Source organism: Bactrocera latifrons, unplaced genomic scaffold (genome assembly GCF_001853355.1).
Source record: "Bactrocera latifrons isolate USDA-ARS-PBARC rearing strain unplaced genomic scaffold, ASM185335v1 scaffold_679, whole genome shotgun sequence".
Taxonomy (NCBI): Eukaryota; Metazoa; Arthropoda; class Insecta; order Diptera; family Tephritidae; genus Bactrocera; species Bactrocera latifrons.
Window position 1 is genome coordinate 57,146 of NW_017537355.1, and position 17,673 is coordinate 74,818.

The 17,673-nt window shown below is 37.1% G+C and overlaps 2 protein-coding genes across 2 annotated transcripts; both read right to left on the reverse strand.

Annotated features, from left to right (window-relative positions):
- Positions 1-5,780: 5,780 nt before the first annotated feature.
- Positions 5,781-11,290, reverse strand: LOC108975627 (uncharacterized protein DDB_G0271670-like). Its single transcript, XM_018944250.1, has 3 exons — positions 11,029-11,290; positions 10,202-10,815; positions 5,781-6,068 (listed from the first exon to the last, which is right to left on the reverse strand). Exons 1-3 carry the CDS (start codon positions 11,288-11,290, stop codon positions 5,781-5,783), a joined length of 1,164 nt encoding a protein of 387 aa, XP_018799795.1.
- Positions 11,291-13,801: 2,511 nt separating this feature from the next.
- Positions 13,802-14,527, reverse strand: LOC108975628. Its single transcript, XM_018944251.1, has one exon. The coding sequence runs from the start codon at positions 14,525-14,527 to the stop codon at positions 13,802-13,804; it is 726 nt and encodes a 241-aa protein (XP_018799796.1).
- Positions 14,528-17,673: the final 3,146 nt, after the last annotated feature.

Below are 17,673 nucleotides of genomic sequence, written 5' to 3' on the forward strand. Positions count from 1 at the left end.
TTTAGTATTATTTATGGTTAGTGTAATTATGGGTAATGATAATTTCGAGGCTGAACAGGAAAATTTTCTGTATAATTTATAGCATCTATTTCCATKGACTCCAAATTATTATTTCGGCTGTTATTGTTAGACTGCTGAGGATTTGGTTGGAAGTGACTAGTTTGGCGGAAATTATAAATATTACTTTGTGGGAATGGATTAAAATTTTGGTTATGAAAATTTCCGAAATTTGTATTGAAACTATTAGGGTACGTATTATTTTGGCTTTGAAAATTCGAACAATTTTCTCTGGGATCAAAAATTAATTTTTCGTTATTTAAGGGAGTATACAGTTCGTTAGGTTCTAAAGAGTATTTCGTGTTCATTTGGCTTAACATCATTGTTAACTTACAATCTAACTCTTCAATGTTTATGGCTTCGATATGAAGAGCATCTATTCTTAAATTAAAAAACGTTCTCTTTATTCCAAATTCTTCTTTAAGTTTACTCACAATATCATCCCAGGTAGGATTAACTAATGTCTCAACTGCTCTTAATGCGTTTCCCTGTAAACGGTTGCTAAGAACTGTTTGCAAAGTACCTAAGTGCGCAATTGGAGTCAATTGGAGAACGCTTGAGACGTCTCGAAAATAATTACTAAGTGAGTAGTCACTACTTCCAGTAAACGGCGGTAAGCTCCTCGCTTCTCGTAAACATTCAGCTAGTGTCAATTCCATTGTTTTGTTTTTGTCAAAAAGGTTCTGTTTCCGCTACAGCAAACTGCTATTGTGTTGTGTATGGTTGACTTGCTATCAGTGCAGATAACTGCTTTAAAACTAGATTTTTCGACGAAGATGATTGCGTTGAAGATAGCGACAGCTTCAGCTGTGAAAACCGAGGCGTAGCTGGGAAGTATTCCTGCTGTAATTGTTCTTCCCTCGAAGTCAACGACGGCGAATGTGGTGCTAATGTCGGTATATTCTCTCCCTTTGCTGACGTTGAAAAATTTACAATGCAAACGATGATTATGCATATATATATATTTTTTTTTTTTGTTTTGTAGTCTCCCAAGATGAAGTTATTCTTTTCTGTATATTAAATATGGTAGTGCTCTATTCCCCTTTTTTTCAAGTTCAAATGAATGTGAAAATATGAATTTTGTCTTTTCAAGGGCAGATGAAAGTCACTTATTTTTGTTAGAACATATGTGGTTTTGTTGTTGTAATATATGGTTCTGGTTGCATTGACTGTACAATTTTTATTTCTTTTATATGCAAACCACGTTTGTAATTCGAACACTATTTTTTTCGATAAATGTTTATTCCACAATATATATGTGTGGTCAAATTTAAGAACCACAAAACACAAACACAAAGTACTTAATTTGGTAGCATTAAGTTTTGAAGTGTACTTTTCATTTATTTATTTAATTAAATCACAAAAAGTTTTTAATTTGCTTTGCACGCAAAATGTTCGGTTTGGATACGATAATTTAACACGACGTATCCCATCCTCGTCGCCAGAAATATTCAGCTGAATTAAATACTGAATGTTGCGGTTGAAAATACAAATATATGAATCTTTATTGTTTGATCATTACTCTTCAACTAACTTAACGATTATCCAAACATTTGTTAACAACGTTGAGTTCAACTTAAAAAAAAACTAAGTATTTAAAATGAGCAGTAAATCTTATTCGAGAGTGAGAGCAAGAAAAGAAAGAGTTTTGTTTTACATATTTATATAAAACTAGCTATTGAAGACACTTTCATAAAATAGCATATAAGTAATGAAAAATACCGAAATAAAATCAGAACTAATATATTCTTACTCAAACAAAGATCTTTTTTCCTCCATCAGCGGTAAGAACCTAAAGATTATTTTTGAGTTCAATGTTTGATAATACAAATTAAACAATAAAAATGACAATCAGCTGTTTACGAGGGCATAGCTGCCGTCTGTCATCTACAAATGTCGATTTGATTAAGTGCGCAGTTAATCCGGTTTAACGCTGCTGTATGTCAAGACTAGAAGTAAATTTTGAACAATAAAACACTACAAAATGAACAAAAGTATCAACATAGATGACGGTGTCGCGAGATGTCGATGCATAAAAACTTTGTCAACTTTGCGGCGATGTGCACAGCGTCAATATGTGAGTTCAAATGTACTATATATTTGTTGGCAACTTGTCATTTGCTTTTTTGAATGTTTTGTCAGAGCTCAAATTTTTTCTCCGCCCCGTCTCCCCGCAAACTCGCCGTTACTTCCATGGGCAGAGGCTTTTCAACAGAGGAGTTTGTCGTGAGTAATGAATTTTATTTTGAATTTACGTTCGTAAGGCAGTTAAAAACAAATATTTTTTGGATTTTTTTTACAAACCGTCCTCATTGGATTCTCTTCAAAGTGGTTCAGACCATTTTTCATTTCAAGCGAAGACAGGTCCTTCTCCACCTGGTCTTTCCAACGGAGTGGAGGTCTTTCTCTGCTTCCCCGACACAATATGATTGGTAGCATTAGAGATATACGACTGCAACGACATCTGTTTAAATGAGTTAAGCCTCCTCCCACTCTACCTGTGAAAAACTGGCGCACCCTAGCGAGACAATAAAATACACCACAGCCGATGACACTATAACACAACACCAACTCAACTCACCACACCTGTACAACCCACTCAACAAAAAGGATGGACAACAGGACGTCCGATTCTTATTTATACATGAGTCCGGGCTTACATTCGTTCAACACAATTCGATGTATACAATTCGACCTTTAACATTCGCTTCTACACTGCGCCGCGTCAGCGTCTTGCTCCTCTAACGTGATTTTCCAATTCCGCGGCTTCTCGATCGCCAGCATCGGCCAATTATTTCTCGGAATTGAGTCTCACCGCATATCCCGTCTATATTTATAGTAACTAACTTTATAAAATGTACATTTCAGTTATAAATAAAAGTTAAAAGTTTTGCGCATTTTAGATCCGTACGCATTTTTATTTTCTAAAGTGAAAGTGATTAGTACTTTTGTTTGCAAATTTGACAGCAAATTGTTCATGGTCCTTCGAGCCTTACCGAAAGGCACCTCGGATAATTAATAAAAAAAACAAAAAAGAATAAATACATATACATATGTACATATAAACAGTGCCCAAGTGCTGCGAAATGAACTTACATAAATGTGTACATTATACCACAGAAGAAAATTATGCAACAAACTAAAAGCACATATTCGCCATAGTTTGGGAATTGAAACTATTACATCATTATCTATAAACAAATTTAGAAATTCACACATGTCATCAGTCATCACTCTTTGGCATTTGCAATGTGCAAATGTAAAAGTGAAAAGATGAAGAAATTTTATTGAGGCGTTTTCGCCACAAATAATTTATAAACCGGGAAACAAATGTAGTTGGTGGCGCTTTATCAAGACAACTATTAAATAATTTAACTAGACTCGAGTGATTCCCCACTAGAAACTCAACATTTTGCAGAAGGTAGCCATGAGTATGATATTTTCGATGTCTTAACCGACTGAATCACCGTAAGCCTTTTGCAACATTCGCAATGATTCCGCACACGAAATTTGGTTAGAAATAAAATATTTGAGACACATTTCTTCTTCAATATTTTTACGCATTGTAAAATTGCACGAACTACTGAGGTGTACGTCGTACCGCGCTCATGTTTGGCATGGTAATTAAGTACAGATCTAATAACTTAACAAAATGTATATTTTTTTATAATATCATTTACCCTGAGAATTTAATTATAATTTCTAGGTGTTTTTTTTTTTTTGTAAAACAGCTTTTGTTTTACAGGTTTAGCGGCTCTAAACACGAAGAGGATATGTAACAGTAATAAAAAAAGTTAAACAAAACTACTCCTAACAGAAAAACTAATATCAGAAAAGGACGAAGAATTTTCTTTTGCACAAAGTTAAAAAGTATAGATTCCAACTCAAAACTTCTAAAAGTAAAATATATGGAGAATGAATCAAATTTAGAAGAGCAAAAATAATAGAATTATTACCATCATTCACAGATGTAAAAAGTAACGTTGGTGAAAACGAACCAGACTTAAATACGATACAGTTCAAGTACTTAATGGAATGACTAAATGTACAAATTTATTGTTGTAGACCCAGTCACATTACTAGTAATGGACAATTAGAAAGAGTTCATTCAACATCTAGAAATTTGAAGACTCAACATGAAACATTTATTATCTGAATTTCGGTTAAGCGCTGGTCAACTACCACCATCAGGTGTTCTAGCCTGGGGTAAATCGAAAGAGATTTAGGGAGCTCTTGGCTCTTAGCAAAGTTTATCTTTGAACGCTTGTAGGAATTTTAACTGGAAACTGTCATCGGAATTCACGCATCAGTTGTTGGGAAGAAGTTGAAACATCTCAACACTTTCTTCTCGAATATTCCATCTTTGCCAGGAGAAGGCACAAACACCTCGGGGCTCTAACACTTAGATTCTAGATGATATAGCAAAAGTCTACGCAAAAAACCTTATCAAATTTATGTTAGGTCTTGGGCGCTTTGCCGATAGCTTATAGCTAGCCACAGGCGTTTTTCATTTGGCTGCACATAGGGCTTAATCTTCAGTGTACGTGTAATTCCTCCACCACGCTGAGGGATTAACCATCTAACCTGACCTGAACCTAATGGAGAAACCAACGCAAATTTAAAAGACACAGTAAAGAATTCACAAGAAAAAGGTTTTAAAAAAGTTATCATAACGGAGAAATAATGTATGAATTTCATGCGGCTTTGCTTGTCTTGTCGACATCACAGATTAATTCCAACGTAGTCAGCAACTGCAGGAAGATCTTAAGCTCACTGACAAGTCAACTCTGTCTGTTCTTAATTTCGGCTCCCGGTCGGCAACGAAAAAGCAGACGAGTTGTCAAAACTACAAAATTCTCTAGACGAGTCCGAAGCGGTGCAAATACTATGGCCTTTAGGAACGACCAAAACGAGCTTTTATGCACTTGGAGCAAAAAACAGCTGCAATCGAACACAACAACAAACTGCAAGATAACAATGCAAATATGGTTGAAATATAAAAGAATTGCTATTTAGGTCCAGAAATAGCATATACGGACTTACAGCTACTTTTGGAGAGCAATCGCAGAAAATGCGACTGCTTTAAAATGGTAATTGCCCCAGCTGCAAGTCAGAAGGGAATAGGGAAACGGCACCAAACCTTAAATGGTTGTTCACAAACGGATAACGGATATAAATAGTTTCATTGAAAGCATCAAATAACACTAGCCGACAATTTTGACATTTTTTTTTCTGCTCTGAAACCAAACTTGTTTTTTATGTTGCTTTGATAAGGTACATATATAATTTGAATATAATAAAAAATTGCTAGGTCCAGGTTAAGAGAAAAATAAAAGTAAAGTTTTTTGCAAAAAATATATTGTATATTACAAATTTGTATCCCTCAATTTATATTTTTTTGTACTTTTTTGAACTTCTGCTATATTGGTAGTCAGGATTATCACGTAAACATATCCAGCAATAGTCTGCCAGCATGCTAGGAGTCTATTAGCCTTGATACCTTTTCTCCATACTCAATATGTCTTGGTGAAATCTCTCCCCATGTTCATCACTGAGTGCACCTAAATTGGGAGGAAAGAAATCCAAGTGCGAATGTAGGAAATGTATTTTCAGGGACATGTTACACCCTGAAGCCTGAATGAAACAATACTACTATGTCGTTTCCGATAAGTACAGATTCTTGTCTCTGGATGCAATAAATTCCATTGTTTTAGTCTAGAAGCTTAAAGTTCTGATTTCTCTTTTGGCAGATCAAGTTCGCGAATCAGATCATAAAGTTCGCTTTGAGTTATCAGATGTGGCTCTGTTTTTGACCTTGTTGGTGGTGGCTCGTAGTCATCGTCGTCAAAATCGGTGTGGTCGGAAGCATAAACATCAACACTACTTTCTAAGCCACAACTACCACGAGAAGTTGACGGTTCGTTAGAAGTTGAGGTCGTTGGAGTTTTTAGGGTAGCTGGTTTTGACATAGACGACACATCTGGGTGCTTTATAATATTTTTAGACGTCGACTTCATTCAAGTAATGTTCGTTAGACAAAAATAACAATCATTTACATGATTTTGTTGTTCTCGCCATATAGCTGGCATAGTAAACGGCAATGGTGTGTGAGTACCTTGAAGCCACCCTGCGAGGTACCGTGAATATCTTGAACACAGAAAACTCGGACTCCAAGGTTTACTTAGACTTTCTTCAGCCCCGAATCCAAAGTACGAACGATACGCTACCAACAGTCGCGGCGAAAACTTCTTCGAACTTGAGCGTAGATTAAAGCCTCCACACACAAAACAAAATAAATCTGGCGAATTTTTACACTTTCTGRACATTATATTAAACGATTTAATGCAAAAACAATGGGAAACAACTGAGATGCGCACGAGTTAACGACGTAAATGCAAAATGTCAAAATATAGCAGGAATAAATAACGCTTAGACGCGATATACGACGTCTGAATGACGAATGAATGAATGAAAAAACAATTTTTCAATTGTTGAACAGGTATTTTTTGGTTTATACAGGTAATTGGACCTAAGGTTTTTTTTTTTTTTTTTTTTTCCAAATGATATACATACTAACAGGAACCAAAATACGGAGAGGTAAGATAAGATCTTACGACAGTGCTTCAAAATGACGTATCCAGCTAAGCCATAGTCAAAATTGGACAATGTACGTGGCGCCGCCCTATTTTACGTGTAATCATGTACCTCGGGATTTCCTTCACCGATTTCCACCATATTCGGTGAAAATTAGGGAAATTGAACTTCAACCACGCCTAAATCTCATACACCCCATTTTTAAATTCCATCGAGACAAAATTTTGCATAAAAATTGCCCTTGAAGTATGTCATCTTATAACCAAAAGTTTTCCAAATTGTACCGAACCTGCACCTTATGTGCCGAATACTGTGTGCGTCAAATATATGTAAGTAAACAAAAATCCTATCATTATTGAAGTGTTTATTACAATGCCGTTTTAAAACAATATTAAAAAGCTTTATATCAGAATTCAAGGCTTATATTATAAGAGTTTAACTTAGTATTAACAACAAAAAAAAAAAAACCTAAACACAGCCAAAAATAAGTCACTTAAACTAAGACTCTCGTTTTTTCGCGTCAAAAGTAAACAGAAAATAGTGGCAACAACCGTTGTTTGTTTTTAATACTTATTTCGGGGAAGCGCTAAATATCCTTTGAAACCCGTTACTATTCAAGCGAGTGAGCGTAGTAAAACATATTTTTGAATATCATTAATGTTTTTTTGAGGATAAGTCGTTAAAATCTCAAATTTTGCAATAACAAAAGTTGAAAGGCACCATTGCACAACAAAAAACATGATTGATAAACATGGTAAATATCACACTGTTGATCATTTGTCACTGCCAGGCAGACCATAACGCTTTACTGACACAGCACCGTGATCAATAGTACATGAAGTAAAAACAAATACAGCTTCAAATGCTGTTGAAATATCATAAGATATAGCGGAGACATCGGGTAAACCAGTACAATCAGGGGAACATTGCACAAAAGCGGTTGGCATGGACGAGTACCACGCCAAATGCCCTATACATCAAACGCGAATCAGCAGATGAACTTGGAATTTGCAAAAAATTATACAAATTAGGTTGCAAACTTCTGGGAAAACATTTTTACGCACGAAAGCAAGTTCGAAATATTTGAATCAAAAAAACCCCCAAAAATAAAGCCCTTAATGATGAGTGTGCTACCAACACCGTAAAGCACGGTGGAATATCGGTTATGGTCTTCATGCGCGAAAACTGTATGTAAAGTTTTTGTTCCACATTACCTTATTTTACTTTATTGCCACATACTTTTTCAATTTTATTATTCGTATACATCAATTTGCTATTTCGGATATAGGTTGCGGCACCGATTTCAATTAGGAATTTAATTCCAATAAAAAGATAGCTTACTAAGTTTCCCATTTCATAAAAACGTTAGTGAATATCAAACCAGTTGTTATTTTAAAAATATTTTATGTCGGTCCAACCATAAAGAGTTGTTATCTTCTTCTTAGTTATTATAAATTTCAGATCGCATATGGTACATGACCTGTTTGTCCCTTATCTTTTGTGATACTAAATATTAGCCTTAAAAAAGGTTCTCTTCAATATACTTTATTCTTTGTACTTTTGGATGAGGTTATGTACTTATTTGTACACTTTCATTTATTCCCTTTGGTATACTGGTTGGTTGATATATGACCTGYCAATTATACCTGCTACTCCTAATTTGTGGTTGGCTTGTTTGCAMAGGCCTGGGTTTCTTTAATACTTGYGTATTTAAGACTTGTGAAGTCTGATCTCCGTGCATTGGTTCTGGGTTATTGGGATACATTAGGTATAAATATTCATTTAAGGATACCTTAAATTATTTTGAGAATTTATACATCCTGGATGAGCTCGATACAGGTTTCYTGAACCTGTTGGAAAAACGTAAACCAAATTGTGATCGCATTTGATATGAACGAAGCTCTTCCTACCTTTGGTTAATAATATTCGGTTAAAGGGGTGATTTGAAGCAGTTAAAAAGATCTCAAAGTGGTTTCTAGCTTTTTATGCTCTTGCGACCAGTTGCTAAAAGAACCATATTATAGTTTTGTTAACCTAACGGTTGTACGTATCATCTAAAAGTAAACAACATAGATATAGGGTCATTTATATATAAACGATCACAGTGACGAGAAAAGTTAAAATTCGGTGTGGCTCCGCCATCTAATGAGTTTAATGTATATATCTCCTAAGCCACTTAAGCTACAACTATTAAATATACTACAAAGACTTCTACTGATAGTGTGAAAATGGATGAAATCGGATGAAACCCCGCTCACTCCCCATATAAAGGTACTGTTCAAAGCTACTAAAGGAGCGATAAATCGATAACTAGATGCGCCAGAAATATAAAATTACGTACTGGAATTCATATTGCCCATATGTAACGAATGCGGTGTACTTCCTTGAGGTAGGCTCCCCTGGTAAATGGAAAAATCCATTCCTATGATCTAGTGTCGTAAAAACATTAGAATCCTGTAACTTTTCGATAACAACGTTGATACTTGGCATCGGGAAGTTATCGCGAAATATCTTTGTGTGTAATCGCCGATAATCGCAACACAAACGTTTCTTTCCATCTTTCTCCGAAACTAACACCACTGGTGACGCATAATTTGAATTACTGGGTTTAATGATCCCATCCTTCAACCACTCCTTAACTTGTTCATCCATTTCCTGTCTATCGGTGTATGACATCCGTCTGGGATTTTCATATACTGGGGTGTCATCTGCAAGTAAGATCTTCATCTCTACTTGGGAATTTGATTTGCTTGTAGGCTTATAATTCGCTACCATTCTTCTTACTATAGTTGCTTGCTCTTTGTTGAGGTGTGAAATATCGACTTCGTCCATAGGTACCTTCTCCATTCCTGCGACCACACACTGTTGCAAACTCTTCGCTCAGTTCAGCAATCCTGTTATCACCTTCATCAATTGGGTTGTTCCTAGCATTAGTGTCCATCTCCGCAGTCTCATTAACCAACTTCGAACTGGTTTCTGAAATCCTGAACTCTCTCGGCTCCTTAGCCACAACAGCGTCCTCGCTCTCATTGCTTGCTACTTCCAAAGCCCTTCAATCACAGATTTTCCTGCGATACTTCCTATCGGCTTCCATATACTGCTTCTCATCTACATGCACCCTTGTCAACACGTTTAATTTCACATCAACTTTTTAGTTCGCCCAACACTGCGATCTTTCCTTACTGCTCCAGTATTCACCTCCTCCTTGCTCTGTGGCTTTTCCTCCACCTACTTCTGCCTGCACTTGGCGCCATCTTCCGTAACGAATAAATTGACTTGTCTTAGAACGTCGTTACCAATCACGAGCGCATATTTGATGTCTCGCTCTCTCACTACATGAAATTTTACTTCCAACTTTATGTTGTCTAACTCGATGGATGTGCTAAAGCCTGTCAGTTTGCTGGTACCTATACCCATCAACTGTCGCTGTGCACTACTTAAGTCAACATCCAGACTAAGTATGTTTAACGTATCGTAACGTATAATACATAAGTATTATTAATCGACCTGTGTCGATTAATGCCAACGCAGATTTTCCGTTGAAGCTTACATCTTTAAAAATCAATCCACTCCGCTTCTCCGATTTCACGATTTCACCTTCATCTGTCATATTATTCACGCTGCTTCGTTCCGATTCAGGAGTTTTCCTTCCTGCTTTACAGTTAGCTGCACGATGACCCTCTTTACTGGAATAGTAACACGATGTCTTATTGCGTGAACAGCTTCTAGCGTGATGTGATGAATCTCCGCAGACAAAACATTTCCTGCTAAATGGAACTGCTTTCTGGAAGTCCTTGTTTGACGACGATGCCATCTCCTGGTTCCCATTAACGGGTTGTGACTTTCTGTAACGAATACTCTCGTATACCTTGATCTGCTCCTTCAAATCCTGTATAGTTTTCGCCTGGTATAGGTTGTTTTTGTTCGACTTTGAGCCTGGTATGCCTTCTATGAAATATTCTATTAGGCTTGAGTCATCTAGCTCTATCGGTTCCCCAACTCCATTAAATCGAAGATCTTCCCCATGTCGCTTCTGACAACTACGGAAAGTACTTTGTACTTCAATCGATGATAATGCTATACCAAATTCCTGCCGCAGCGCTAGTTTTTTTAACTCCAACTGCTTATTCCTCTTTGTCTTTTTATGAACATCTTTGCCGCACCCTTCAACAGTGGTGTTGCGTAGATGAATTTCTGCAGCTCATTCCAACGCACTGCTGATGCATTTTCACAAAAATATTCAATAACTTATTTGACGTTATTCAAAAAATGTACAATTGTTTATTAAAAGACTTAGCTGTTTCTCCAATGAAATGTAACTCTACCTCCAACGATGTACTGTACTTTACCGCACACACTATATATGCCCGCCGTTACTCCTGCTGCCATTACTGACGCTGATGCTGCTGCTACTGCTGATGCTGCTGTTACTGCTACTACTGCTGCTGCTGCTAATACTGCTGTTACTGCTACTGCTGCTACTACTGTTACTACGTCTACGCCGACGCTGCGCCTTGTTGCTAGCGCTCCTCTCGACAGCCAAGCTATACCACTCCTCCGTTAAGCGGTTTGAGTACTGCACTTTTTCGCACACCACGGACCACTTGTAGAAATTAACGCATTTAAAATGTATACACATTTTTCATTTTAAATCGCAAATTATTCACGGAAAATCGCTCTTTAATCCCGAAATCTCACTTTTGACACCACTTGTGAGATGACCGACTAAATTGTTGATTAAAACACCGCGTTTTTATATGAAACTAGCTGACCCGGCAAACTTCGTTCTGCCCAAAATAGAATTTTTTTTTCATTTCAAAAATTACACCGGCATTGGTTTTAATAGAATATGAACCGCCTTTTTTGTCCTTGACAAATTCCCAATATTGAAAAATAGCGAAGAAAAAATTATTGCTGAGTTTTTTGAACTGTTTTTGATAAAAAATTTAAATAAAAGAACATTATATGCAGGCAGGTTCTGCAATTTACTTAAGAATGAAATTTTGTGGAAAATACCTTCTGAACCTAATTTGACAAAGTTTTTACAAATTTTACTCGGAAGTGAATTGCCAGAACCTGAATGATAAACATTTTTTTCGAGGGTACATTAATGCTTTTTGAATTTAATTGCTTGAAAAATGCTACTCTTTTCAATAATGCTGACACATCGCGTCCAGGATTTGTTGACAGTTTAATAAAATTAAGTTTGTATTATTCTCATTTAATTTTATTAGTTTTAATCGAGTCTCGAAAATATATAATTTTAGTACATATTTAGTTTAGGGCTGCACGGTACACGGTATTTTTGGTTTTCTGTTCCGCGGCGTAAATAAACAGTGAGGAAGGTTTTCCAACACGCCACATAGAGCTGGCCATGTGAAAAGCAAGACATTTCTAAATTTATGCGGCATACTTCCAGCGACTGCCCTTGTGACTTGTTTATTGTCATCGCAAACGAAAGTTTTACTGGGAACTGCAAACTTCTGAATTGGAATGGCAAATCTGTTGAAGTTAATGGAATTCGGGGAAGTAAGCATTCCTCTCCCTTGAACGGGCATTTCAAAATGCTTGCCACTATTAAATTGTCCATTAGCTTGGTCACAATCAGTCGAGTACCATTGCACAGTTTGGGAGCATGAAGATTCCGTAGCATAATAACTACAGACCCAACTTTTAGACGCAAATTATGAGGCGACATTCCAGGCGGCATCAAATAGTTTAAGAACTCCACTGGGTAATTTACTACCTCGTCTTTATTTTCAACGCGATCGATTGATTTATATGACCGCAGATCTCCCGGAATTTGATTTTGAATCGAATTATGCATTCATCCCATATGTTAACTTACATTTTTTTTAAACTTGTGCCATTGCTGATTGCTTTGAAATATTGCAAACAGGACTTTCATGTATTTGCAAGTTTAATCCCGGTAGATGCAAGAGCTAATGCAACACCACCTTGACCACGTATTGGTGCTAGTATTAAAGACAATAGGAACGTTTTGCCAGTCCCGCCAGGCGCATCGAGGAAAAATATGCCACCGTTTCCACTATCTACAGCATTTATTAGCTGATTGTACGCACTGATTTGTTGTTCATTCAACAGTGGAACTTTTGTTTGTACTTGTCGCGACTCACTAAATCCCTTGTTTGATGACTTGGTGCCGGCATATGGACTTCAATCAATAGTTTTCCATTCATAAGTAAACACAAATCTTCAATAAGGACTAATGCTTCATTGTAGATGTCAGCGTTCATTTGTAAGTCGACATATCTCGTCGCTAATCGCAGGCGATGCAAAATATCTTCTGCCATGTCATCTTTGTACGCATCCCATAATAGACGCGGGTTTGAAGGCTGACAAGTCGAAATTATAATAGCGAAAAGTGTACGAACTGTAGTGTCTGGTGAAGAAGCTATTACATCCGCTAGAGTTTGATTCTAGAGACTGTCGTGTTCAAGCAATTGCAATTGTTGACATGCTTCTCGAAATGTTGCACAAATGGTACCATCTACAGTCCTCAATGATTCAAATGAAATTGAACCGCGTATATTAATCAAAAGCAAACGTAGGTAAAAGCAATCATTGTTCTTTGGATGGATTGTGTAAATTCTTCCCAATGCATCAGTTGAAAAAACACCTGGATAACCATCTACCGGATGGCCGTTCTTCCTGCGCAACAATTTCTTCGACGATGCATTCCATGTATAATACCGAGGCATCTCCGAGTAAAGCAATGTTCCCCCGAACGGATCACTGGCGCAAGTTGCAAAGAAACTTGTTAAAGTGGTTGCTGGTGGTATTTCCGTTCGCTGTACTATGTTCTCTGCGTTGAAATAAACTCGCTGGCCATTCTCCAAATGAGCTGCCAGATGCACAACAGTAGGATGGCGTTCATGAATTGCAAATGAAAATATTCTCCAGATTGCTTCATTGCAGTTCACATATCTGCCCATTTGAAATTTGCTAATTTCATCCCGTTCCACGCCAATAACCGCCATATCGCTTCCTTTGGTGACATATTTGCAAACATACTTAATTGATTTTATTGAACTGCAATACTAAACATTTATATGTGTTTTGAATGCCTTAGACAAAATTGGCGAATATGGAACGATCCATGTGTTWTCAAYCASGAAATTCTTTCCTTTCAATTGAGTVATGAATKTTCTGCCATTGTCAGCGGGTGAGCGACGCCGATAGAGAGGGTATCCGTCGTTTCCGAAATAAAAGCACGGGGATAGCGTTTTTTGCGTTTACTCTCCGACATACAAACCGAAGATGAATCGTGTTCTCCGCATGGCCCAGGAACCATATTGGCCATCACCACTTCGTGCAACTCTGGATCTATTTCATAATCAGGAATTTCGGCGGAAATGATGTCATCAATTTGGTCAGGTGTAATTTTCTCCACCATCGAAAGAAGAATGTGTGCGTGGGGCAAACCTCTCTTCTGCCACTCCGCTGAGTACATCCAGCATCGAACAGTGCCATATACACGTTGTTTCGTAATAAAGTCCATCAAACATCTGAGTTTTTGTTTAAACACACGTGCTGTAACGTCGTGGCGATCGCTTGGTGATTGACCGGGATGCAATAGATTCGTAATGTCTGGCCATTTTGGATTGCAAGTAAATGTAACAAGCAAATCCGGCCGTCCATAATTGCGCACGTAAGTCATCGCATCCTGGGGGTACTCATGCATGTGTCTAGGACTGCCAATGTATGTCGATGGCAAAATATAGAGTCGACCAATATCTGTAATATCCGCATCACCATTCATTGCATCTCTTAAGTGAATATACTCTTCATATCGCAACTTCGACTGATTGTATCGCATGTAATTAAGTCGTTCTGTCTCAACTTTAACGTACATGTCAACTGCATACTGTTGAAATAATCGTCCATATCTCAGTAAGTGGTTGTCATAGTTATCATTGTTTCGACACCTAAAAGCTTAAATTACCTATATGAAGTAGCAAACAAAATTTTTTTTTTACTAACCATTCACCGGATTTATCATCTTATATCCTAAGTGATATCCGTCTTCTCCACGGCAGACCATGAGCGGATATTGCATTGCGTCGTAAGACCGATGTGTCTCACTTATCCGTTTTAGTGCGTTTTGATTTCTACGTTTGATAACAATATCACGCGACTGCAAATTTTCTTCAACAACAACAACTAATATATCGCTAACTGTAGGTGCATTATATTGTCTTTCATGTGTCCCTGTTGGTATTTTGTCCGCTTGTATGATTATACTATGATCGTCTGTTGGCATACGTTCCCACGAAATCGTAAACAGTTTAATAAGGCCATTGTCTTCGTGTAACGTTTGCTGCAATTGTTCGATTATTTCTCTTTGCGCTGCATTGAAGATAGCACAACGCCGATTTACTTCATCATGTGAATCTCCCAGAAAGTAACTTTGGAGATATTTATGTTCTTGATCTGGATGCCGCAACAGTGATCCAGCGAGATGAAAAATTTGCCCATGAACCTGTATAATTGGAGGAAAGCTCTGTAGTTTCTGTCGAATATTGTTTGGCAAAAATACGTTAAACGTTGGATTGTAGTTTTGTTCATTTAAAATTTCACCGCCAAACGACGTTATTTGAAAACAATTTAGTGTGCTTTAAGAAATGGCTCGAGTGAGGAGATTCACCGAAAAGCAGCTGGAACAATAGCTGTGGTGGTGGAAGCAATTCTGGCAACTTAACTTTTCCCCCCGCGCAACATAACCTTGGCGGTTCATTTTTAAATTTGACTGCATTGCAATATTGACAAACTACTGACATCTGACCGATTTGAACAGCTGCGCTATACTGAATGTTTGGATCATATCGAAAACCTGCCCGTTCAATGTTCACAAATGAAAGATATTGTCGCTGTTGTCGTCGAATAATCGCATGTTGTGATCTTACTTCATCACTTTGGCGAGCACGGACTTCCCTTCTTCTCGATCGTTGTTGCTGATTGTGAACTTCCCTTCTTCTCAATCGTTCTTGCTGATTGTATGTTTGGTTGACATCTTCTAACTGGTGCGTGCTATTCTCCAGTATATATATGCTCTGCTATTTCGTGTTCTCCTTGCGGCCTGGGAACTCCGAGAAGTGTTACCATACGTACTGACTCTTGGCATCGTAACAAATATCTAATTTATATAAGATTTTACGGACCAATAACTTACCTTTTAAAACTCCAAAAATGAATGAATTAAACTAAGGAAGCAGATCAATTGAATGATAAATTCCAATGTACATAAATCGGTATTCGCCAACACGCTAAATCACTTTCACTAAATAACTCACTTTTTAAAACAAAATATATCAATATATCAGTAAAGCAAGCCGCATTTTTATTGCCCTCCAAATTTTGCGTGTTCGATTGCAAAGCAAAATTGACGTTTAATTTAATTTGTGTTTGTTTCATAAAACTGCCATTTCCATAAACCAAAAATAGCACGTAACACAACCAAAATTACGATATAACCGCTACTGTCACCGATATATAAACAATAATAGCAAGAAACAACCAAAATGTCGTGCTAGGTGGAAAATGAGATAAATATATGGTGGATTAACAACCAAAATAATTAAAGATTGTATGGGAGGTACCACGACCCCTTTTTCGATAAAGCCAAGTTTTATGGGTGAGAATGGTGTTGTTTATAGCTCTATACCAATTTTCATGTTCTTACCTTAAACACTTTTGAAGATATTCACCTTGAAAAATTCATTTTGTATGGGAGGTGCCACGCCCCTTTTTCCGATTACCCCTTCTTTTATGTGTAAGAAGGCTTTTGATACCATATAGGTCTATACCAATTTTCAGGTCCATACCTTGAACCCTTTCACAGATATTCTGCTTAAAAAATTTAGTTTGTATGGGAAGTACCACGCCCCCTTGTTCGATAGCCCCCGGTTTTATAGGTAAGAGTGGTGTTGTTATCCTGTAGCTCTGTACCAATTTTCATGTTCCTACCTTAAACACTTTTGAAGATATTCGACTTGAAAAATTCAATTTGTATGGGAGGTGTCACGTCCCCTTACTATTTTGTACCTGCACGTGGTAATAACAAACAAATCCCCCAAAGGAAGTATTTCATTTGGTTCAGCCGTTTTCGAGTTTTAGCGTTACAACTATACACCATTTCACTTTTAAATATATATAGATTATTACAAATAAACTTTATTAAATTGCTAGTATGGCCGCAAAGAAATAATTGCAATGGCCGGATAAAAATATAAAATTTTAAATAGCTGTGATCTGCTGTGGTTTTGCGTGGTCCGTGGTTGCCGGTGGTCTGTCTGTCCTTAATTCGTCTTCGTACCTACTGTTTCGTTGTTATTCCAGTCCGTTCGCTGTTGTCACATCTGTTTCCTACACAGTGTGGCATTTCTATTTCAGTCTTATTGTCCGTTTACACAGTCCTACATTATTATGCCTAAAATGAATACAATAGGTCGTTCTTGCTTAAAATGTTACTCTGCCTAAATTTTCGGTCAAGATGCTCCTACCGATGCTCGATAGGATTAATGTCTGGGACTGTAGAGTGTTACCAAGAGTTTTGGTGTTCGACATAACAGCCACTAACTTACGACTTTGAACTTGTGTTTAGGACCGTTGTCCTGTTAAAGATCCAGTTTAATAATAGTCCTAATTAAACGATGCTTTGAGCAACGTTATTTTATAAAATGTTGAAATAATCTAATTTGTTAATCGTGGACGCAAAAAAACCAAATTTCCAACCCCAGAAATTAATTCTATCGAGCATCGGTGGGAGCACCTTGACCGAAGAACTAGGCAGAGCGACATTTCAAGCAAGGACGAATTAAATAAGGCTTTGACTGAAGAATGGGGCAAAATCTCCCCAGAATTTGCTAAAAATAATTTATTTAGTTTATGTACATAGATTTGAACTTTACAGACCTCTTTTACTTCTTTTGACGCGAAAAACGGGAGTATTTTTATTTATTTATAAAACGTGAAACAATAATACAATTACTTTTCCACGAA

Excerpts from the sequence above, each read along its gene's own strand:
- LOC108975627 (XM_018944250.1), bottom strand. The coding sequence starts at position 11,290 with ATGTGTATACATTTTAAATGCGTTAATTTCTACAAGTGGTCCGTGGTG. Across the intron at positions 10,816-11,028 it reads CGTCAGTAATGGCAGCAGGA|GGTGCGGCAAAGATGTTCAT; the intron begins GTAACGGCGGGC and ends CCACTGTTGAAG. Across the intron at positions 6,069-10,201 it reads GTGGATTGATTTTTAAAGAT|TCGACGTCTAAAAATATTAT; the intron begins GTAAGCTTCAAC and ends ACTTGAATGAAG.